The sequence below is a fragment of the Rhyacophila brunnea genome, unplaced genomic scaffold (genome assembly GCF_057557595.1).
Source record: "Rhyacophila brunnea isolate RB1 unplaced genomic scaffold, BYU_Rbru_1.0 scaffold_19, whole genome shotgun sequence".
Taxonomy (NCBI): domain Eukaryota; kingdom Metazoa; phylum Arthropoda; class Insecta; order Trichoptera; family Rhyacophilidae; genus Rhyacophila; species Rhyacophila brunnea.
The window spans coordinates 24,079,845-24,105,824 of record NW_028232848.1 but is presented as its reverse complement, the minus strand read 5'-3'; the positions used below and the strand labels follow the sequence as shown (position 1 = coordinate 24,105,824).

At 33.3% G+C, this 25,980-nt stretch overlaps 2 protein-coding genes across 5 annotated transcripts in view; one reads left to right on the top strand and one right to left on the bottom strand.

Moving 5' to 3' along the window:
- Positions 1 to 17,121: 17,121 nt before the first annotated feature.
- Positions 17,122 to 20,863, bottom strand: LOC147072863 (uncharacterized). Its single transcript, XM_085945929.1, has 3 exons — positions 20,738 to 20,863; positions 20,234 to 20,634; positions 17,122 to 17,424 (listed from the first exon to the last, which is right to left on the bottom strand). The coding sequence occupies exons 1-3, from the start codon at positions 20,778 to 20,780 to the stop codon at positions 17,188 to 17,190; spliced, it is 681 nt and encodes a 226-aa protein (XP_085802055.1). The 5' UTR covers positions 20,781 to 20,863; the 3' UTR covers positions 17,122 to 17,187.
- A 231-nt stretch (positions 20,864 to 21,094) lies between these two features.
- LOC147072862 (ral GTPase-activating protein subunit beta) overlaps positions 21,095 to 25,980 on the top strand; it is a 51,510-nt gene continuing 46,624 nt past the window's right edge. For 3 of the 4 annotated variants that reach the window (XM_085945928.1, XM_085945927.1, XM_085945925.1), the window contains exons 1-3: positions 21,095 to 21,227; positions 22,924 to 23,121; positions 25,203 to 25,449. In XM_085945928.1, the coding sequence (XP_085802054.1) occupies positions 21,192 to 21,227; positions 22,924 to 23,121; positions 25,203 to 25,449 (481 nt within the window). In that variant the 5' untranslated portion in view covers positions 21,095 to 21,191. Of the gene's footprint in view, positions 21,228 to 21,353; positions 21,490 to 22,923; positions 23,122 to 25,202; positions 25,450 to 25,980 lie in introns of those variants that run through there. The other variant, XM_085945926.1, reaches the window with a different exon arrangement.

Genomic DNA, 25,980 nt, shown 5'->3' with positions numbered 1-25,980 from the left:
GCTAGATGTGGTTAAGTAACGACTCGGATAACGATATTATTTATTTATAAAAATATATAAATCATATTATTATATTAAATAGCTTTGTACCTCTATAATGTATCAGTGGCGAAGACTCCATATTAGGCGATTATTTAAAGCCTACCTTCTTAGGAAAAATAGTTTTTAATTGCATATTGACATATTTATATACTTAATCACTTCATTATTTTATGTTATATGAAAATAATTTATTTTGCCAACGAGAGATGTCGTATAATATGTAGGAATGTATAACAGTAATACACAGTTTACAAAACAATCTGCAAAGTTATTAAAAAATATACCACAGCGCGCCGTAAATAAATAATAAACGCCGCGACGTCTCGACGTAAATAAATTTCCGATTATGTGTGAAATAATTCTGAATTTTTTTCGTATGGACTTCACGTCTCGTAACCTCAACAAGTCTGCTGATTTGTACGAAATAAGGTAAGCTCCTATCGCAGAGCCTAAAACATTCGCGCATAATATTGTTGTCACGACTGCGCACTTTGTCCAAAATCATTAATAATTAGATAACTAAAAAAATAATTTCAATGGCGTTTAATCGAATATTAATAAATAAGTAAGTATAGATTGCTTTTATAAATAAAAATAAATTTTATCTAATGATTTTTGATGGGTATGCATGTTTTGAAAAATACGTAATTTAAACACATCGCTCATTTTTATGTCATCAATGAGTTTTTGAAGTTTCATTGAATTAGTGTGTCGTTGTCATTTATTAGTGTGTACCTATTCATTAGTAGTAAATATCGTACTATTCTCGTAAGTATACCTGACAAGTGTGCTCTTTTTATCAGATCTCCACAGCCTACCTCTTTCCAAAAGTCACCCTTCGCCACTGTAATGTATAATATGAGAAAGTAGGTATATTTAATAATTATTAATGGCTAAACCCCGCCACCTATAAAGTCGTACAACTGCCACTGCTAGTTCCAATTCCATTCGATGCTCAAAATAAAACGTTTGATTCGAATTATGAATGTTCAAAAATAAGGTTTATTTGAAAAAGAGTTTAAAATATCGATCTTCGTCATCACAATACAGTTATTGATTCTGTGGAATTGGATTTCGGACACTAAATCAACTTCATCGTTTGCTTATGTAATTTTAAAATAATTTTAGTGCAGAAAATAGTCGAAAATCTGGAACGCTTACACTCTTCCGTGATCATTTTCAACTCTATGATATGAAAGAGAATAACAATTCACTTTATTTAGTCCATTCGCACAATTTACAAACTTTTCTCGACTGTATCACGTCGAATTTGTTAATGTGATGTTGTTGTCATTCACAAAACACAATAGCATGTAACTTAATATTGTATAGCCGCACATAACATCGGTGTAACATTTTTGGTAGAAAAAACACATCTGCATGTCGCGTGCAACAAATTTCACTCGATATGGGGCACAGGTGTAATAGCAAAATATTGTATCGGCGCAAGCGCTGATGCTGGTTTTCGTGGTCAGTCATTCGTTTCGGCTAGCCGTGTGATGTCACCGTCCCAGCATGGTCCCACCCATGTGCGTGGAAGAGAGTTACAACATTTGTATGTGCGACAGGGCTTAGGTACCTACTATCAACGTGAAAATAACGCAACTAACATAAGCGATACCATCACTAACAAATAAATATTGGCAGACTTGAGATATACATGACAAATATACGTATATATTATATATGTATCATACAAAATAAAATTCAAGCAAATATAATTTTGTTTTTCACTTATCTGTAGGTAGGTACATACGATAAAATGTACTGGAATTTCAATTGTAATTCAAACGAAATGTAATACGTACTATATTTTTGTTTCTCAACTCTGGCACTATTTAGTGGTGTAGCTAGTTACGAAGCATCCGAATTCAGCCACCTTACTATGCCAAGCGGCAATATGGGGCTGATGAGGGTTTCGTACAGCTTTATAATATAATAATTATATATATTTAATAGTTGTATACAAAATATTGCCATCGCCTTGATTTCAATTAGGTACATATTATTATCGTAGGCATTTATGGGTGGAGTTTGAAACACCGCAGTTATTATGAATCATTCGTAAGAAGGGTAGGTACTTAGGACGAGAAATTAATTGGTGCACCTATACCACTCGCCAGGAAAGTACAAGATATATTTTTGAATGCAATAAATGAATGCATTGAATGCAACTCGATCCAAAAAAAAAAAATATTATGTACTTATGTCTTTTTTTAATATCTTGTGTATAATCAATACCTATTGGATATAACAAAAAATAATTAAATAATTCTGTATTTTCTATTCGTATACTGTTCCCGTAAGTTTACTTTTATTATACCTAACCTGACATTTTTTCTAAGCTTCAAATTCTTTAGACCACAATAAAAGCAGGAACTTTTAAGCTCTAAGCTTGTGCGAAATTGTTCTGCCTGAATGGCCAAACAGTGGACTGTTAATAATATTAGATACAGTTTTTTAAAAAATCTCATTATTTTATCATTCAACTATGATAATTAGATAAAAGTATACGTGCTTATTCTACAACCCATGCCATATATGTGATTCCATAACGCTATTTGCAATGTAAATGACGGTAGTGAGGGTAGGTGTACATACGGAGTATTCTTGAGTATGGCTCTATCATCTGGAGTCCTTATGAAGTTTCCTATAAGCTTGTTTTAGAGCGTGTTCAGAAAAAATTTCTTCGTCATCTCTATTTTAAAGTTTATAATTATTTTCCTTTTGACACCTTCTCAAACGAGTATTTTCCGACTAACTTTCTTCAAGGCATGCTCGCCTTTCATTCTCTTGAAGCTCGTAGGTCACTTCTGCTCTTAAAGCATTTTTCCCTGCTCTCACGTGGTATCATTTTCAATCCCGATATTCTAGAAAATTTAAATTTTTACACACCCGTCAATTACATGCGTGGTCGCAGCCATGACCTATTTTGGGTGAAAGCTGTTTCCTCATGTCAGGCTCACCAGGCACCAATAGCGAGGGCTGTGCGGTTGGTCAATGCACTCCCTAGAGATGTAGATATTTTTGGCGATCCATTATATATTCTGTTTTTTAAATTCTATTTTATTGTTTAATTTGTACTTTTTGAATCATTGTTGTTTTCTTAAATTTTATTTCTTTTGTATAAAACTATTTTTGCTTTCTTTTTTTCCTCCACTTTGTTTTTTCTGATTTTCCTAACTGATTACTTGTAATTTTTATTCTAAATGTCATGTTGTGAACGTCCTGAATTAATAATTTGTTATGTACTCAACGTGTCTTTTTCAAATAAATAAATAAATATGTACGTTAAAGTTTAGAAGGGAACTGTAGTTCTGTAAATCACCGTTAACGTCCAAATTCATTATTTTAATACTACATCTACGTAGTGGATATTTTCTTTTCAAGGGAGGATCATAAATCCGTATGGTGATGAATTTACTATCTAATATTGTAGTCATGTTTAAGTCGCTCGTCACTGCTGAAGATCGTTATCACCATGTATTTGAACATGGAAGCTTAAGATTTCATCTAACGCCTTACATGACGATATCTTAATTCGATCAAACGAAAAAGATTCAACTACCTACCTACTATAATATGAGGAATAAAAAGATATTTTTGTATTACAGCACTTTTTTACTACGTTTGAGTTAGGTACCAACTATAAAAAATATTCTTTGCATTGGCAGTATTGAATGTTTTTTTTAAGAAAAACAATAAAAAGACGGCCAACTGTTGAGTTCTTGTCTTCATTACATGTTTGACAGAAGCTTCTAATAAGTTTTAGGCATAAAGCCCATTGACGCAGCGAGTGCAGCGCTTGCGCAAAATTTCTACAAGTGGCGCGTAAATCATCGAAAATACAACGTAATCAAATACGCCAGCGCACACTGGACTTGACGATGCCTTGTGCCCCGCCTGCCGCATGAGTCACCGTTTTTCGCTTCTCAGCGATACGATTTAATGAAAATACAAAGAAGTCCATTCATTGAACACGGCTACCAAAATCACGCTGCTCGAAGCGTCGTCGATCGACGGGCGTGAAGCCATTATTTAATAACAGAGAACTCATTGTTTAATTTTATTGCGTGTCCGATATTTCGCTGGTAGAATAATGTCATCGTGAATATTAATTACAAGCCCCGAAATAATATAATATTTTTATTGCTTTGTTATGAGAGGCGCTGTAATAATAATTATTTTGTGCTGCTTGAGCCGCTTATTACATAGGTGAAGGGTAATGCGCGGGTGGGAGGGGGCCTACTCAGTAGTGAGCGCGTCGAGCGCTTTCTTGGTGGGCTTTATGCCTAAGGCATTTTATTATTCTCAGAGCGTCTTTTGCAAATAAGTCGCAGTGCACAAGTGTGATTTTTGTTCCAAATGAATATGCAAAACGACTTACAGCTAAAAGGTCTATTAATTATTTTTCAGCTTCACTTTCGTATGTAAAATATTCATTCAACACATTAATGAAGGGTATTCTTCGACATCTTCAACGTCTTCAACCAACTCAACCATCTGTAATGGCCTGGGGCTCTCCCTTCAACATCAGTTCCACACAGCTGTCTGCTCTCCTGGCAATATATTAGAAAATCTCTAGTAGGTGCACATAGGTACGAGGCAAATTTACTATAGTATACAATCGGTAAATGCTTCCATATGAATAGATTTTTTTCTTTAAGTTTCTAAAAATCACTCCACACGATTATTATTTATACTTTTTCTAGCAGTGTGTATTATATATTTTTGCTCGTTCCTCATGATTAGGGAATCCAATCCCGAGCCAAAATTCTGATCCCGGGATTTCGGGATTACAATTTGACAATCCCGGGATCCCGGGACTGGTCCCGGGATTGGCATTTTTTTCCATTGTTAATATAAAATTGTTATATTTACAAATAACATTGATAAAATCTAGTAAAATTTATTCTATTTAAGACATTTATATAGTATACGTTCAATCTTGGAAATACACAAGTTTAATGGATTAAATAATATTGTAATATAAATAATAATGTGAATTTAATATGAGATTGCTGTTTCTGATACTAAAGACATAATGAATGGATTAGCGAGATTTAAAATAGTAAAGCAAATAATCATGGCGTACCTACTTATGGCCTTTCCGCTTCATAAATCTAATTCTTTCTTTCGACCATGTCCGATCCTAACAGGATCATATGGGCCTCCACAGAGTAGAGGTTTGTATTGACAGATAATTTTTTTTTTACGAGAAATGGATGTCAGCCACTTGCTCAACCTATTAGGTCCATACTCTGACTCATACACAAATTGAAAAACAATATGTTTACTTGCCAAACCCAGGATTCGAACCTGGGACCCTCGAATCTAATTAGTCAGCCAAATATGAAACTGCCGTAAAACGTATGATATCATGGTGGAATTACTTTGTTAAAACTGCAAAGCATTGTTTTTTTCCAATCTTTCTCATTTTTAATAATTTATGTGAAAAAATAAAATGAATCGGCTACCTACACATGGGTATAAATCAAACTTCATTCAAACTCAGTTTATTTCTAATGTAGTTATTTTTTATTAAAAGTATTTTTTCTGTTATATTTTCGCTTTTATTTTATTTTCCATAAAAATTGATAAAAAAATCAATCCCGAAATCCCGGATTATGTTTATCAATCCCGGGATTCATAGGTATCAAAAATAGCTCGGGATCCCGAATCCCGGAATCCCGGGGTTGGAATCCCTACTCATGATGTATTTGTATATGCATAAAGAAAAATAAATAGTCATAATATATGCTAAGTATATTTTTAAATGTTAATAAAGATATATCTGAAAGCCGCATTTCTTATTCAATTTTGGCTCACAACTACTTACGTGGAAAACCCCTTATTATGTTTTACACAGCTGGCATTGTTTCAAGTAACGTAAACGTCAGTATTACGTCATCAGAAAAGGGTCCTATATTCTACACAGGTAGGCACTTGATAGAAGCTCATTTTCCCAAAGGCCCTTTGTCGTGTATCGGCGATTAATCGGCACCCCCACTCCCCGCTATCCCCACTCCCGTCCTCTTGGGACATTGACGAGTGTTTTGGTCGGCAGTCTGCAAAACACGAAATTTGAAACCAGATAATACGGACCTTTGCCAAACTCTGTAAATTTAATTGTATTTGCTTATATTTAAGCAATCAATATTGAAGAAGTTATTATTATAATGATATCAAATTTAAATTAATTTAACGATATAAAGTCTAGAATTTAGATCAACAACACAAACATGGACCCTCTAAACCAACCCGCCCCGTACCACACTCGGTCTTAATCGAGCGTATCACGAGGCCCTACGTTTAGATGTGAAACATCAGCAGTTGTTTACGCCTGGGAATGTCTCAGGATTAGATATCCAAGACTAAGATCGCCACGCTCTCGAGTGAGCTTTGACTGAGTTTACTGAAAGACGTATTTAACAAAAAGTGCCATGGGAGAGAAAGGAATGAATTTAATTATATTATATAATTATATAAGCTACAAAAACAAACCTAACACAATATGGACAAAGAAACTATGTGACGAGATCTTCACGTCCGTAATAAGAAGCCGCAATTTATAGGATGAAGATGTGTCTGGGTATGAAGAATGTACCTGGGAAAGTGCAACATTCCGTAATTGGAGCGACTTGAATCTATGGATAAATATGGAAGTCAGGGGCACCTGCTAGATTTTGTTATCCATGTCCGCTTCCGCCACCTTAAACATCAATAAAAAAATTATGATTTTTTTTTTTTAAATGGACCCCCCAATCATTTTGTGTGTGCGCATGGTTGAAGAACGAAGAAGGTATCTTTTCAAACGAACGAAAAAAATCAAAATTTTCACAGGATTTTCACTGGCACAGGCCCTGTTTACTGATGAATACCGGGTGTAGTGGAACTAACCCGGGAAGAAAGCTATCAGATAAACAAATCATCCGAATCACGATACTCGGTCTCATGAGATCTCAACTAAGATGAGGACAGTTTTAGCATCAACTAATATGATTATATGAACATAACAATTTGAAGAAGGCGGCTCTCGTGGTGCTCTGCGTAAGGCGCTGGCCTTCCACCCGATTTACGGTGAGGACACAATATTTATTTGTTTTTCTAAAACCCTGAGTGTTTGTGATTGTACGAACCACTTTGTACGAAAAAGCAAGGACATGGTTATTAGGTAATAATTTAAAAAAAACCATTTGAAGAAAATATTATAAAATAAGATATTATATAAGTAAATGTATATATAAAATATACCTACCGTTTATACTTAATTAACTCATTAATTTATCAAAGAGTACCAATGGGCCGAAAATTATTCTTCTGCAGTCATGTAATATGTTATTTTCAATTGTTTTCGTAATTATTTTAGAATATTTTCCGCATTCGCTGCTATTTTAGGACCGCTGTTTTATTTTTAATGATATCCAAAATTAGAATTTAATTATTACACGTGGATACCTACCAATTTATTATTGTGAAGGTGCTACTGAAACCTTTCCTCTCCACAATATTATATCTACCTACATCAATCACTCGTGCTGTCACCAGGACGCAAGCCAGGTTAATATTCTCGTCTGGCTTCTGACCGACCCAGATCCAAAGTCGCCTCTTCACTCTCAGCGTGATGAGAGACTGCTTGGCGCATTCTCTTATGTCCTCGTTACTCCTAAAGTCATACCACCGCATACCCAGTATCCCTTGCAAATGTTCTCGAAACTCAGTAGGTATACGACTATACGGTTGCTGTCGGTGTTGACTAAATACAATCGTGAGTCCCAGACACTCGGCCCAGGCATCGAGTCTAATGTTGCTCCAGTCATTGCCGTTTGGATATCGAGCTCTCTGCAAAGTGCCATCTCCCGGGTATTTGAAGCTGTCGACGCTCTCAATATTTTGACTGTCGCTAATCAGAGGGAAATCTGGATCAGAACAGGTGCTATTAATTGCACAAAACGTTAGTTTTCTTCGCTTTGATTTTCAAATCAACGCAAAGCGAGTTGTCATGCAACCTGTCGATTGTCTCTTGAATGCCCTCGATTGAGTTGTCGAATAGGTCAGCGTTATTGGAAACCTTTCCTCTCCATAATACTACACCTAATTCAATCACTAAGTAGAAAGCTACAGTAGCAGTGTTGCCCTGGTATTGCCACTACTGGTCTAAAAACTATAATATTTTTGGGATATTTGATGTTTAATTATAGTAATTATAACTTTTTGCTTAACATTTTTCGCGGATATTACCTATATAAACACCTAAGTATATGAAATGTCACTTTCAAGACCACGGGTTTCCAACCCATTTCACCGCGATCCTTAGGAGAGCACAGTGCATTTTATAGGGGGTCCCGGGTCACCAACAACTATTAGTAGTAACTAAAAATAATAATATAAGTACATACCGACTACGGGCATCAGGCATCAACCCTATAAACATAAAGTATTATTTAAGTAGGTACCTAAGTAATTGGTTATATTTATCTCTGGTAACATTTTTGATTATTATGTAATGCTATAATATATTTTCTCCATCTTTAATCACATAAGCTCATTTGATATTTTTCAATAATGAGCCATCCTATTCGCGACCCTCCTGCTATTTTACAAGCATCCTCCGGCGCCACTAATAATAATATCATGTACCCCGATTAGCGCGGCAAATCCCCTGTAAATTTGTCGGGGAATCCCGTGTTATAAATTTGTTTCGAGCAGGTGCAGGTGTGTCTCCGATCCGGATTCCGGACATGGTGGGAATCGGACCGCCATTATGTTTGCGGTCCGGCCTTAATTGGAAATCCAAGTCTGGTGTGTCCGACATATTCGTGGACCGACGGTTAATCCTAAGAGTGGGTGGTATGGGGCGAATCAGGCTAGTTAATTGATCACTACATTTATTGGAGACAAGTATTTGTTGAATATTTTTTGAATAATTATTATTTAAAGCCATGTCAACACCCAATCAGACATTCTAAATTAAATAACATTAACTCTACAATAAAATTGTTGGTTATATTTATTTTCACGCTATGTAAATATACAGGCAATGGTGATTTTAGGGACTTGGATACCCGTTACACGGTTACACTGACCGATAAAGATTTAAAAAATGGGTGTGTGTACTTATGTACGTGCCTTAGAAGTTATACTTATTTGGCGTAACAAAACAAAAACAAAACTGGTGATAACTTATATTCTTCGACTAGCTCTTAATTATAATTGTTAAATTACACACTCAAGAAAAGGAACCACTCATTGGAGCACCGTTGGTTTATTTCTATACACTTTAACATACTTATATTACTAAATTATATAATTATTTGACGTTTAATCGTTTGTTTACGTAAGGAATTGCAAATGGCCGACAATAATAAATTCGTTGCTTAGGCAACGGAACAATTCTACTATCAAACTTGCGTTTGTATACAGCTGACTGATTCGCAGTTAACTTCATACTGTCGCGCACTTTCGTAACGGTGTACTCGCGCAACTCTCAATTTCACTCTCTACCAAATACCCCAAAAGAAGTATAACTTCAAAAAATTAAATGAAAACCATAAATTCCATCTAGCAATGTGCCTAGAAAATAAAAGTAGTAAAAGTTCCCTTCTTTATTCAAGTATTATTGAAGATGACAGTGATACCATATTATAATTAATATTATGGATTTATTTTTTTGTGTTGTCTTGACTACCTACTTATCTGTTTGCGTGGTTATGTTTAAAGACCCCTTGATGTTCGTGGAGGGATTTTTTTATGCTTTGTGTAATAACCAGAGCGTTGGAACGGACCCTTTTTTAAGTTGCTCTGCTCCAGCTCCGCTCCGGGACCTACTACTTACTCCGGCTCCACTCTAGGGTCTGCTCCGCTCCGGGTGAAAAGTTTTAGTAAGTATTATATGTACTTATACAAATGTTAAAAAAATAATAAAATAAGTTTTAAAATAATCGTCATTTTCACATTAAACAAAACTCGGCAGCAAATCGTCTCTTATCATTTGCCTCTTCTGTCAAAAAAGTGAGGTTATTTATCTTGATCTTGATCTTATTAATATTTTTTATAATTGAATAATTATAATTGTATCACTGGTTTGAAGTGTTTCGAGGCTCGTTTTAAATCTTCTAATAAATAATTGATTGCATCATCTGCGTCTAAGAAAATCGCCGCTGTGTTTTTTATTGCTATAGTTGGAATTTACACTTTCGAAAGTTTCGTAATCATTGAAAAAGGGCTGTTTTACCGGAAAGAGACAGCCGTATAGCATTACGATAAAAAAACGCGTTAATAAGAACAATAATTTGATATTGATTGGTATCAAATATCTTATAACGCTTTTATCATTATTATGAGATATTTGAGCACCTACCAGAATTTTATATAAATATATACGATATGATTGTATGTCTAATTTAGTTACTTACCTACCTATTGTTTTCTGTTTTCTCTTTGTATTCCAGTGGGTTTAATTGCGTGTTTTACTCAGACATGAAGTTTATCTCAATACTATACAGCTATCCATTTCCGATAGAACCGTTCACAATTAACTGTGAAACTGCCAAATGTATACAAACAAATTTCCGGAGGGCGATTTTTATGTATATTTGCATTAATTAGGTACAGGTATAAATATGCAAGAATTTTACTGTAAACATTTTGACGATAATATAATTATTATATTCAGTTTTCACTCTATGATGGCAGAAATGACTATTGATTATAATATTGTATTTTATTATTTCCCATCCTCACCCGCTCCATATCTATGGAATGACTATTTACATCTAAACAGGGCTCGAAATGACCGGAGCGCCGTTCCGGTTCGTAACATCGGTAAAATTATCGCACCGTCTCGTGGAAAAAAATAATTTGATTGTCTGAGCTAGATAGATCATATTACAAAAAATCTAACACACTTATTTTTATAAAATACACATAAAATTTATAACTAAGTACCTATGTTAATATCTTCTCCGGTTCGAAAACTTTTCCATTCCGAGCGCTGCATTTAAATTATTTTGACACTTTTAATACGTTGACCATGTTTCAAAAAAATCTTACCATGTACTCTATGACAACATCTTTTTGGCTACGTGTTAAAACTGTGAACTAACATGCTCCTCCCATTTTTAACCGCACTTCCATTATAAACTAACAAGCTCCTCCCATTTAGTCGACAACAGCGCCTTCCTTCACGTAGACAAGAAGATGTTGTCGTACAGTAACAACAAAACTCTTGAACCCACTATCTATATTATTACAAATCTTGTTCGTAGATACTTTATTCTATATTTTCCTTTAAATCAGTAATAATGCTGGCATATAAATTATACATTTTTTTTACATTGTTGATTTACTCAACTTTTTTTTAAATTATAATTTTATTTTTCATTGCATTACATTTTCGAATTAATATACGACATCTCTGAATAATTAGGTAAAGTTCATTTTATATCCTTCTTTTAGTTATAAATTTGAACAAAAGGTGGCAGGCGCATCAAACTTTAATCAATGTATGTAGTTTCCAAAATATCAAAAATACATCATTTATTTTACCAGAGAACACAAAATCTCGTATGGAGTATACCTAATGGTCAAAAATAAAGAATTTTGAATATCTTTCGAAGCAGTCTGAACAATCTGTAGGAAAGATCTATATTGTGTAGAATAAAATTATTTTTGCCTCTTCTGTAAAATCGTGTTTTTTTAGATACGTGCTTAGATTATCTATGAGACGATATGACCAAAGTGACAGTCAGTGGTCAATGTGTAATTGTCCATGTAGGTGACTCAAGAAGCAGAATATGATAACTCAACTTCCAATATCCAACAATATCCAGAAATGGTAAAAAGAAAAATTAGATGTGATGAGTGAAAAAAGAAATCACCCGGTTTCGAATCGTCTTTTCACATAACAAACGTCTAATAAGCCTTCACCAGATTCCTATACATAAACATTTCGTCTCGTATTAATTTATTGACATTTTTATTATTTTTCGTCGGAGGGCCATAAAATTTATTCTCAAATGAAGCTAAGTTATTGTATACATAGTACCGTAAAACGGGGTGAATAGGAACGTTTTCAGATTTGGAATTCAATTTAAACCCTATGCTATATGACTGAAAAGCTAAATTCGCTTGCCAAAACTTGTGTCTGTGATTCAACAGTATGGTTTGGTGAATGGGAACACTCAATATTCACTCTCCATTGATATTTTCCCAAAATTATGGTCTGTTCCTATTCACCAGCGATACGGGGTCAATAGGAACGGGGAATCAAAAACCGCGAATTTTATTAAAACACATGATTAAATAAAGAAATATTTATTTAGAAAATAGAAACTGTATTATCTCTTTAAACAGTGGATTAGCTGGAACAAAATTATGTACCTATTTAATTGTGTTGTGTTCATTCTTGGACATAGCCACGTTCGACAGAGTTTTTCAGACACGCAAAACATACGAATCTCAACAAACTTTTTCACGTCTAATGAATAACAAACGGTCAAGTTTCCTGTCCTATCGGAGTTACCAAAAGGCAGGAAAATAAATTATCTGTCAAATAGCATATATACATTAGAATGCAAACAATAGCATTTTGGCAATTGCACCACTCTGAATCTTTTTACCGGGAACTGTTCCTATTCACCACGTCATTCCTATTCACCCCGTTTTACGGTATGTATTTAACAGACGTCTCACGGAGTAATTTTTTATTGTGAGTCATGTTGGTAATCATAACTAAATTGGTGTATAAAAAAGTATTAAAAGTACATACCATATTGAATATAAATAAATTTTATTTATATTCAATATGGTATGTACTTAGCTTTGAAAATGAAAATTTGAAAAAATACGATTCACATAATATAGGTAGGGTAAACTGAGCTTATTCCGTGATACTAAGGTTTTACAGGGTTTTCAATAGAAAATAATGAATTTTTTGTACATCTTTGATAACAATCTTGATGTTATTCAAGGATATTCATTATTGACATAGATAACAGTGAAATTTCAAATGTATTTAGCAAAAGTATTATTGAGATATGAATGGTCGTAAATATCGAGCTTACTCCTTGATATTATGAGCTAACTCTGTGATAGTATGGCCCTAACTGCGTGATAGAAATTTGTATGAGTTTTCACACAAAAAATGACAAAAATAAAATTAATTTAATAACAATATTAAAACATATCGAAACTCTAATGTTTTATGCTAATTATATTATTTTTGATGCCGAGAAAAAAAATCTATGAAAAAGAATATTTATTTTTATCTCGATTTTTTTATGAAAATCTCACTATTTTCGGTTTTTTATGAATTATTTTGATTTCAATTTATTAATATAGCAATAATATTATCCACCGCTGTATATTCTAAAATTTCATAGTTTTTCTACTATCCATTATGGAAAAATAAATAAATTTTATAATTTTTAGTTTTAAATCTATGTATTTTTATATTATTTTATTGACAAGCTCATAAAAATATTTGTTTAATTGATAATAATGATACAAAAAAAAATATAGTGATAACCTAACCCCGTGATACCCAAATTACAAAGTAACATAAAATTGCTACGAAACTTGTCATCGTAGCTAAGCTTCTGCAGACCATGTTTGCAAATAAATCAGTAATTTTTGTTTAAAAAGGGTTACGCCTAGCAAAACGGCGTACCATTGACTCTGGTGCACACAAAGCTTAATTGTCAATATAAAATCAAAATTACTAAAACATGACTTTAAAAACTGTATTCCTGTGCTCGAAAGAGACAAAATTCTAACATTTCGACACCATAGTTCAATAGGGAAACAACTCAAAAATCGTACAAGAAATGAAAATATAAATAATATTAAATTCTACAGGATTTTAAAAAAGGTTTTGTTGATAGCTACTTCGGTTGTAACTAGGGATTCCCGGGATCCCAAACTATTTTCGATATTCGATATATTTCTATGAATCCCGGGATTGATAAACATAATCCCGAAACTTTCGGGATTGTTTTTTTATCATTTTTTATGGAAAATCAAATAAAGACGAAAATATAACAGAAAAAATACTTTTAATAACAAATAACTACTTTAGAAATAAACTGAGTTTGAATGAAGTTTGATTTTGATTTGGCTGACTAATTAGATTTATGAAGCGGAAAGGCCATACACCATGATTTGCTTTACTTTTTTAAATCTCGCTAACCCATTCATTAACTATTAGAAATATCATTACTATTAGAAACAGCAATCTCATACACAAAACACAATATTGATTTTACAAAATTGTATAAATGAAAATCGTTTAGATTTGTAAATAGTTTAACATAAATTAAAAATTCCACATAATTATGTACGATGCAGGTAACATCCGTAAAGTGAATTTGAGAAATAGAATAAATAAATCAAGAAACATGTACATAGTTAGACGTTTCAGCCATTTACACCTAAGCTGTCTTCTTTTTATAGAAAGTAAACCATTGCGCAGTACCAGAAAATGCTATTCTGGAGATTACTTCTGTCATATTATTCGGAATAATGTTTTAATTAGGTACTTAAATCTTTAATTTTTTTCAACACATTATGTCATTTTTTATTTTAATTGAAATTGTATTTTATTTATTTTCTTTTCATAAATAAATAAAACTGTTTTACTTTCATATTATTATTTATATTACAATATTACTTATTCCATTAAACCTATGTATTTCCGAGATTGAACGTACCACAAATTAATAAAAAATGTCTTAAACAGTATAATTATTACACTAGATTTATTTTTGACCGATTTTATCAATGTTATTTGTATATATGAAAATTTTGTAATAACTATGGAAAAAATGCCAATCCCGGGTTTGTCAAATTGTAATCCCGGGATCAAAATTTTGGCTCGGGATTGGATTCCCTAGTTGTAACATCATTATCAAGATTCAAGACTATGGTGATAGTGTTACAACCGAAATAGATATCGAAAAAACCTTTTTTTTAAAACCTGTAGAATTTAATATTATGTATATTTTCATTTCTTGTAAAATGGAATTCTACCAAGTAAATTTAATGCTAACTCAATTAATCAAAAAATCTTGTTATGTCGTTTGAAATTTTAGGCACAAATTCTCATTTCAATTTTAGTGAAATGTTTTTTTTTAAATCAGCCAAATGGAATTTATCAATGAACAATGAACTTTTACAGCTTAACAAAAAAGCAACCCAGACATTCCCCTATATAATTGCGGCTTATTCGATTTTATGACACATTGAAAACATTTTTGACATATTTTTTTGCTGCATTATAAAGATGAAAGTTTTCTACATCGAATGGCATTAATAACTCAAAACCTTGAAAATTTAAGTTGTCTTCAACTAGTGTGTCGATTTGTTCTAACCGAAAATGATAGAAAACTACAATCAGTTTCAACTGTGTAGATGAAAAATGAGATTTAAAAAATCCTATATCGTGTATTTTTACCGCTGTACGTACATATACCCACAGCCTTTAATGCAGTGCTCCGCAACCTTTTCTCACCCACGGCACACTAAAGGTCTTCCCAGAATTCCGCGGCACACCATACGTAAACCAATTTATACACAAAAAAATGGAACCCACATACTCTAAAATAGCGTTTTTTAAATGGTGTTCAAGGTAAAATTAATGATATTGATTGTATGTTTAGCGATTTTTTGTATTTATTAATACATCCACTTGACTTATGGTTAGTTGTTGGGTTAAGAATAATTATTTGTCGAGTATTGACATTATAATAATAATAAATTGTATTCTACAATCGCATGTTTTAAAATATTAATACCAGCATAGTAAAATAGCTCTGCAGGCGACTTTTTTTACTATTAGACTAAATATATATACATATATATAACATATTTCCATGTATTTGTATTATCAATAATAACTAATTAATGTGATAACTGAGCTTGTTTCAATGAACGTAAAAGTTTTATATATTTAGACTTGATATTTAAAAGAGCAACACAAAGTCAAGACCCTTCAAGCAAGACTGCTTATTGTTTTTAATTGTAACTTGAGTTGAAAAACTTTTCTCACCTAGATAATATGTTGTAGAAAATGGGAGCTGTACTGCGATAGCCTTGTCGGAAATCCGATATTCTTCATTAACCGAAATCCAGTAGCGTCCCGTCGTTTCTCAATTCAACCAATTCCTCTCGAATTTATAGGGAAAGCGCTTCTATAGAATTTTTGGCATTGGCTGCAAAAGGGTTTCGAATCCAACCATATTGATTGTGTGAAAGTAATGATGAAATTTCTTTTGCAGCAAAGTTAAATGTTCCTGAGACGGATCCAAAATGAATTGTTTGTTTTCAATGATGGTCTGGAGGTCCTTTGGTACATTTATACAGATCCTTGTATTAACTTCTTCTAATTTGTCAGAGCACGTCAATCATGGCCCCCACATCCTGAAGGGGGCCCCCAGGCCACGATGTTTGGCGGGCCCCCCAACCTATCGCTAAGGTTAAGGGTAGTGTGGTGTTCTACAGTAGTGTTTCCAAACGACATACCCGCGGAACTCCAGGGTTCCGTGTAAAATAAAGAGTAAAATGTATATTTTTGGCGATTTTTAAATAAATCCGCTTGAATTGTCGGCACTCAGCGTCATATTTTGAAGCTCTGACTGCGACCCCCTTTTGTGATAGCTAAGTAACATGTGAACCTTCGCCATGTTGGATAAATAGTAATTTTTATTAGTCAGGAAACACACAAAGTAATTATAAAATTAAATTTTATAATATATAATATATTAAATATTTTAATATAATTATTTTTGTGTATATCTCGTTTAACTGGTTGACCTGCCACGCCGGGCCCCTCCTAAGCCTGGACCTCCAGGCTAGAGCCCTGTCAGCCCCCCCCCCTTGTGGGGGCCATGACATCAATATATTTTCATTCTGACCTTACATTGTTTTATTAAGTCCATGCAGGCGCTCAAATATTACCAGCCAGGGACGCAAATTTGGCTATTAAGTAAGAATTGTATATTTTGTTTTTGGAAGAAATGCGCCGCGGCACACCGGTTGCGGAGCACTGCTTTAATGTGACAGAAATTGGAAGAAAAAGAATAATTCACTATACACATATCATTTTATTGCAGGAAAAAACATATTACAACTAACAAACGAATACAAAAATTAATATTGACTTGGGAATTTATTATATTTGATTTTCTTGTCCAATCCCATTAGTTGTCTAATGATGAAATGCGGATATCGCTTTCCTTTCCAATACTTCGGGATCGGCGTTTCATTGGCCAACTTTAATTTATTAGTAATGTATTCTTCAGGTGAAAAATTATTAGCTTCTTTTATCTTTGCCATTAAGCCTGCTTGAAATGCTTTCTCTTTGCGGATGCTTCGACGTAGCTTCAACTGAAATGAGTTCAAACAGGGATAGTCAGAACTTACACTGGTACCTACTTAAATTATTTTACATTTTATAAAAAATTCTATGTTTGTACCGAGATTTTTTTTCTAGAATCTCTATCCCAAGAGCGTTATGCAGAGATATAGACGGTAAGTGACTCCCAACTAAGACTTGCATGTTTTTCTCAGGCCAAGCAAGTCACCAATTTCGATAATGTAAGTTAGATAATGTTACCTAAGTACGACTACATTTATGTATTATGCAAGTATATAGGTAACACAAAGTAAAATGATACAAAAGTTTCATACATCAAGATATTTATTTTTATTGTGATTGAGTGCCTATATAATAAATATGGAGAAAAATCCCAAGAATATAAATACGAACCTAATTACTATTGTTTTTGAACTTTTTCAAAAATCTGAAAACTCTTTTAATAACTTTAATCAACTAAGATGAAAAGTAGTAATCCTAGTTTCCTACTAACTGACCTACCTAGTCTAATTACCATAGATTTTCTACAAATTGTAATTCTTCAGAAATTCGGAGCATCAGTTGTCTATTCTAGGTGCATAACAAACCTGCCACTGGTAATGCCAATCAGGAGGGGAATAACTGTGTTCAACCAAATCGCTTTGCGCTGGTGTTTGAACGTTGGTTCCTATCCTACAATTCTTACCTAATTCTGTGTACTTCAATGTACTTTTTTATTAATATTGCTTACATATAGCTAATTCTTTTCCATGGGCTCCACAATCCAATGTGGATAATGGCCGCCACATGAAGAGGTTTCATAACAGATATTTTAATTTGTAATGGATGTTAGCCACTTGCTCGACCTGTTAGGCGCATGATCTGGTTTCAAATACACATTCGAATCTGAGACCTGAGAGACATGAATTACTAATCGGATCTCTCGGCCATTGTAGACCACTAAATATTGTTAATACACCCGATTCGATTCTTGCAAGAGGGATACGTTCTAGAGACTACCGTGCAAAAACATATAAAAAAAAGATATGGTGCACATATAAAAATGGGAGATGGTTTCCATTACTTATAATCTACTAAAAATATAAAATTGTCGAGCTCAAAAATAAATCTAATTTATTTTTTATTTATAGGTATGTACCTATATAAAAATAGTTTCATAAGTTACATACACAATAAATATTATATTGACATGGTTTGCGATTTCAATTCAATTTAATATAAGAAAATATATTCATTCAGCGCCACTACTTCACAATAAATGCACTGTAACATGATAAAATAACACAATATTGGAGCGAAATTAATTTATTAAATTCGATAAACAGACATTAAAAAATTAAAACCAGAGAGAGAAGTAAAATAATCATGCATGGGTCATGAATCCCTGCATCTTAAAAATTGCCTAATTGCAAAAATGATGATTCCAGTATTTCACAAAGAGGGCCTTAGTGTTATTAATTACTTATGAATATTTAATAATACTTTTTGCTTTTTGTCACCGTGTTAAAGTAAAAAAATAAGTGTTAATAAAATAATTGGTCTGTTTTCTTAGACTGTGTAAAAAGAGAATTGGGTGTATAGATCCACCAGTATAAGTTGTCCACTGAGTGAGGGCGCCACTATATACTAACATTTGACATATCATTTAATACTTTTTACACTGTGATGAGCTTAGTTCTAAATTCAAACACCGGACGATTTATGATGGTATACCTATCTTGCTTATTACTTGTAATTCTCATTACATTTAAAATAAATAAATTTGACTATATACCTACTACAACATAAAAACCCTTTCCAACACATCCAATTCCGGAATATCAATATATAGAGTTGGAATCTGCGAGCCTATTCTAACATATCACTTTATATATTCAGGCAGTTAATTATCAAAAGTTAACTATTAAAAATGCCATCTTTTAACACCCCCTCTTTTGGATGTTTTAACTTTTAGAGCGAGATAGAGTACGTCAATTACATATTAAAAATTGAGAAGCGAGATGCGACTATTTTGAAAAATAAACTATATTACGGGTCACGACCGCCGCATGAATTTAAAGTTTTCGCGAGCTGTAAGTAATGACTGACTAATAAATTGTAGGTTCATTCTTCTTTGACATTTCAATACGAAATTTCGAGGTTCGGGTGGAAAAAGCTTACGATACGTCAGCACAAACATATCCGAATTTGTTTGAGGTCCGCAAATAAAAGACAGATTTCACACGACATTTATAGGTACCAAATTAAATTTTCGCACTATTACGAATTTATCAATAATTGTAGATAAACACTAATAACCGCCTTGTGTAATGTATAGTGTTGGTTGTTAAGAATCTAGTCCGGAAATTTGTACATATGCAGTTCACCGTATCACACTTCACCGTGAAATGCTGTATCGGAAATATAATATGGTCATATATTAAAGACCGTCCAACCTCTTTGGGTCATATAGTACTGAGATTAAATTCATGTCTAAATAAAACACGGTTCTTGTCAGTCTACAGGAAGCCAGCGGCAAACAAATTTTGAAAATAGCCGATATACTAGATTATTTGTTACATTAGGATCTAATAAAATTGAAACATTATTGTCTGCAATGCTGGCGTATTTTTTTCATTTCGGTGCTATAGAGATGACCGTATAGTAGGTATACGGTTATTTCTTTCCGATAAGAAAGCTCACGGCGAACTGTGCTGCGGTGAAATTTAATACGAAGTAATACTTTAAGAATAACTGTGCTGGGATAGCAAAGGCTAATCACAGCCAACCTAATAAATCTGATGAGAGTAAAAATGATGTTCCTGAACAAAAAAATCTTACCTTTGCCCATTCGTATTTCATACGCTTTCTCAATTTTTTCAATTTGTGTATTCTCATTTTTCTCCTTCTGATTACGATCATTCTAATAGCAAACTTCTCTTGGATATCCGGAATAGTCGGACAATCCAGCGGCTGCTCGTTGAAAGGTAAATCCAAAATCGCTATTTTGTTCGTGTAAGGTACTCTTGGAAGAATTGGCAGACGAGGAATGTCCACAATACTAGGCTTCACGACGTCGATGTGATGGTTAATATTTACAATTGACCGCGGAGAAAAGGATAATGTCGAAGAAGCATCTCGTTTAGCAGGCGGTCCAATTGTTAGAGCATTAAATCCAGAGATGATACTCCGTTCAACCTTGCGTGAATCAGTGCTGAGAAAACTTCTAGTTTGAGCTCCATCTAAACAGAATAAAAATGATAGGTTATATCCGAACACCGTTCAAAAATCGTTAGAAACCTGTACAAAATCAATTTTGGGCATAGTACTTTAACACCTACTTACACTTTAATAATTTAAGTTGGGAACAGCGGCGGAAAATGTTCATAATGCTGTTTGGTTAATTCAAGATTTACTATAAATGTAAAAATAATACAGTAAACCGGACTGTCATCCGCCATTCGTTATTATAACCAGTGTTGACAGATAAAAAAATGAAAATCGTTTTTTCGACGTTCTACTTCTAAAATGTCAGTTGTAATATAAGTTTAAATATCTACCACTAGAAATATTATTGCGTGAATAATGTTCATAGTGTGATTTTTTTTTTAATTTTATGGAATTATTGTTGAACCGTGATTTTTTTTTATTTTTATTACAAAAAAAAACCTTCATAATATGTCCATAGTCAGTATGGCAACAACACAAATGGAGACTTTTTTTAATAATTCTTTGGTTTTATTTTGACAGTCCGTCAAAAATTGTCGCGAATACGTAAATAAAACAATTTATTTCCTCTATGAATGTGGGTGTGTTTAATAAGGTCAACTTCAAGGTAATTTAATTTATTTCATGTAGTAAATATATTTTATTACCCAATAGCCGATAATGTATGCGTTATGAATAAGTAAGTCATAACGGAATAATTAATAACACACTTCAAACGTCGGCAATAATTGGATGTTTTTCTCACGACACAATTGACTCGGCCGTTTTACAGACAATATTGTTTTATATTATTTAAAACCATGTAATTTTAAACTTACTTAGTGAATACATTGTCAACCAACTAAAGAATGTCCAGATCTAAGAAACATGTAAGAATTATTGCTGTATTTCAAGTTAATCCACTGCTTTATATTCCTACGGATCTTGTTTATTAATTATAAGTGAAATGTACATTGTATTAAAACTTTGCACAAACTGCTATTAATTGTAAATGCTACCACCACTAAATTTATAGGTGGTTATTAATTCTTTTGGTGGCAGTTTCTCATTGACAAAAAGGGGTAGGTAACAAGGCTTGCACAAAATACACGAGATCAGTCAAGCTTGGTGTGAACATACATTTTGTCGTATTCTCATGACTAAGAGATTTAATAAACTTTTCTCCATTATTTACCTGCGCTTACTTTAAGTTTAACCAATTTGGTAGCTGCTATCAAATCTGTAAACACGCTGCCGTATCTCAATCAAAACTCTTACAAAGTTAACCATTAGGTACCGATTATACTATGATGCACGATATGTATATATATAATCTCCCTTTTGTACCTAACTATACATTAGTGGCAAATAGTTGATTGGTAGTAAGCGATTATTCAATGTTTTTATTGACTTTTTAAAAATAAATTAAATAAAATAATTTTCTAGACGTAAGAACTACAAACCAATGATATTATTATTTGCGAATTCTATCTGTTAGTAATGAAATTAGAACTTGGGAAACTAATGATAGCTTTATTAAATTACTGAGTCTGTAATTGTAACTAATGTATGAAAATAGGTGATTAGTGCTGCACTTTGGAGAAATAGAAAAATAAGTTTCTTTACAAAAGTTAATTTGACATAACTCAGTGTTAGAACCATAATTTGATTAATTATATCATCGTTTCCATTGCAAAATTGTATATCTGCAAAATCTCAACTTTTCAAGGTAGCATAAAAACAGTTTAAAAAAAAAAAAAACATGTAAGTACTTACTTACTTAATACTTTTTAATGTTTTTTCAGTTTTTATCATTTGGGAAACAAATTTGGTTTTCCTAGCATTTATATGTCAGTTATACATTTTTGCGCACATTTTTTCTGCTGATACCTATTCAGTTGTGCAACAACTTTATAAACAATTTTTAAATAAACAAAATTATGGAATCCATCTCGCTATCCAACGATAAACCATTCGGGACTGACTGTTATTAAATATGTTTTATTAATTTATATTGCATATACTTACAAATATTGGACTTATAGGTATACAAAAAAAATAAATAACTATCAATGAGGCAATTTATCGTAAAATTCCTAGCAAAATTGTGGAATAACTGACATTAATTCTTGCAGTTGTTTAAACTTCTCTGGTTTCATTTTTTATTTATGTTGTGTACAACTGGCTTGACACGTCATGACATTTTTCCACTGATTTATCAGAAATTCGTTGCCAATACCAATACCAAGCGATAAACTCATTTTATAAATTAGTAAGTGTCTCCGTGATAGATTAATTGCATGTGATTATATTGTGTACATTAGGAGCGCAGCCTGAGTGGTGCAGGCTCTCAAATGTACGGCGAGTGGGGATGCGTGACGCTGGGAGGGGGGGCCGGGAGCGGGGTCCTTGGCTCCCTCAAAGGCAGCGGCAAAGATGTGACGTTGGCGGTTCTCAAGCAGCTAGTGCCGCCTCCACAGCAGTCCCGCCTTGATATGCCGCCTCTCACTACACATCAGGAGGTAAGCCAATTTGATTAAAAGGAATCTCATAATTTTAGACTTAGTGCTAAGTTTTGTAATGCAGCAATTTTAAAACATAAGACAGTGTGAGGTGGACAACACAAATGGACATTATTAGGATATTGTTAAAACACCCACACATGATAACTGTTTGTGGATACGACAGGTTGCAGCAACTCGTAAGTGAGAGTTACCACCAGTGGTTATGGCAGCTGCCAGAAAATGTACTGTGCATTGAAAGTGACCAATCAGGGTTAGAGCTTAAATCAGCAGTACCAGCTAATTATGGACTTTCCGAACCTCAAATTTAATGACTAGGATCTCAGGGAGCCCTATTTGGTGATACATTATTAGATTCTACAGAAGTAAAAACAAACAATATTATCATTTGACATCTAGCGCAGTGCTTCTCAAACTTTTTTATGCTACGGCCCCCGAAATCAGAAAAATAATCCAAGGACCCAAATCCCCATCCCCATCCCCAAAAATTTTAGTCTTTAGTGACCAACAGTACCTTATTTACCATTAATTATTATTATATGAGGCTAATTCCAAAAAGCGATAAGTCCACATTTGGTCAAAATCGAGAAAAATAATGCACGTATTTGCATAATTTTACACAATATGTATTGATCTATAAATTCCAAAACGCGACATAACCCTACGAAAAAAAATATTTTAAGTGTCGATTTATTACAAAAAGCGCCTTGATTTCGCGCGTGTTTAAGTCAACCAATAAGGTAACGTTCAATATTGAAAAGGGCGTCTCCCATGCTGTAGCATCTGGTAAACTCATGACAGTGCCATGGAAATATGTGGAAGTAGCGCTACGACCAATTTTATTTTGCCTATATTTATTGCATTTAAGAGTTTATCGGCTGAAACAAATTGCCATTTGGTTCTAATTTCGACATAGAATACAAAAGAAAAAATAATCTCACGTTAAAACAAATAATTGAAGCTTGAAATATAAAAACACTGTTTCCCGAAAATATTGAATTGTGGACTTATTGCTTTTTGTAATTAGACGCCTCATATGTACATTGTTATCATGATTTTCTAGATTATGGTGGATCTATTCCTTTTGGTGTCACCAAAAGTTCCCTACAGAAAAGCATACCGTCATGAATTTGGGAATCATACTGAAATTTTACAAAAACCATTAACTTGCGTAGTTTGTAATATCAGTAGATTCATCGAGTTGTATTGCAAAGAAGTTGCTCTGTTTAATGCGAGATATTAATCACGTTTTTATGATTTTTTTTCAAATACTTACTGAAATATTTCGCAGCTCCCTGGCAGGAGGTCCAGGGCCCACTAGGGGACCATACCCCTCAGTTTGAGAAATACTGATCTAGCGTACTGATTGCAAATAAATATATTTATATGCAAATACATTTTGTAATTTTTGTGTTAATCCAGAACCTGGTCCAGAACAAGGTACACGCATCTGCTCATGAAGTTTGGTTTTCCGCACATTGTTGATAAAATTATCCAATAATAACAAAAATATCTAGCCGAGCAAAAATTTCTTAACGTGTTATAGTTTGATTAATGGGTCACGTAAAAATTTTGATTATTTAAAAAAAATTATGCAATCACGATAAAGTGGCATACTGTTTTTGGCAAGCATTTCAATGAATTGTGGAACATCATTGTTGAACTAATAAAGCGGGAAGGAAGAAAACCTATCAAACTGTTTTATAGCACTTGAAGCGATTCTAGAATCTTTTTAGTTTGGTTGAATTGGTATCTATTAAAAAGTTAATATTATCTGTGTTGGCGCCATAGATGCAGATTTTAAATAATGTAAAAATATACACAATTTTTCATTGCTCACTTACATAGTGTTATGTGAAATTATATGGGACTATTCATCTAAATAATGATTTTGTCATTGTATACAAAATAATTTTTTCATGTTTGTAACACTATTGTATGAACTTTATATCTCGGTGCTGCCCTAGATAATAAATTTCAAATGATGTGAAGTTTGTTACAAATACAATGTGAAATGATTTTGAAATTTTAATTGTCATCCTTTATTACTTTTTTCAGCTTTGTAATTTTATTTTTATCAGGTTGAATGGGTGATGGAAGTTATCAGATACGGTTTATCACTGCCGTTAACAGAACAAGATGCTCTTAGAGATTGCGTGACAGTCTACTGTGACTGGCTATCGGCGCTGATCCCCAATGCCCCTTCTACAGGTGTCACCCCTCTGACGACCCCTGTCGTACCGACTCCCGTCCTCAACGAACCTGAAAGATATGCCAGACGGATTATTCAGCATTTACACAATTTGTTTGTTCCCAGACCGGGAGAAGGTAATTCAATAACTTTATTCATAATAGATATTTTCTACTGATAATTCTTGATAACACATTAGTTAGACGCAGTATATTTTTATGATGTAAGATTTCTTCAACACTTTGGGAGTCTAAATATTGAGAAAACAAACTCAACAATGAAGTAGTAATCTATGTTGCCTCATTGTTACTTTTGTTTCGCCAAGAACAAACACTTAGAACCTTATTCTCCACTCGCGACTTATAGCTTTAGCCTAAGGACCCGGCTAAACTGAGTGAAATTAGGCCGCAGCAGAGATAAATTGGATACGCACCAAGCCGCTGCGTATCCATCCGTCTCTGCTGTATGCGGATGACAACAGAGACGCTGTGTGTCAGCTTTTCTGCAGAAATGTGACTATTCAGTCACACGAATTATTTTTTTAAGTAGGACTCCTTCAACTGAGATCGTGAAAAATTCGAATGAACGGAACCAAAATTCATCACAAAATATCATTAAGTATCAAGCATGATATGCGAAAAGGTATTCAATTCGAAGTAAATAAAATT

What these genes read in the sequence shown, in the direction of transcription:
- LOC147072863 (XM_085945929.1), bottom strand. Translation starts at nt 20,780, where the DNA reads ATGAACATTTTCCGCCGCTGTTCCCAACTTAAATTATTAAAGT. An exon ending in CCAACTTAAATTATTAAAGT is followed by an intron (nt 20,635 to 20,737) that starts GTAAGTAGGTGT and finishes TATTCTGTTTAG; the next exon opens with ATGGAGCTCAAACTAGAAGT. An exon ending in TGAAATACGAATGGGCAAAG is followed by an intron (nt 17,425 to 20,233) that starts GTAAGATTTTTT and finishes AACTCATTTCAG; the next exon opens with TTGAAGCTACGTCGAAGCAT.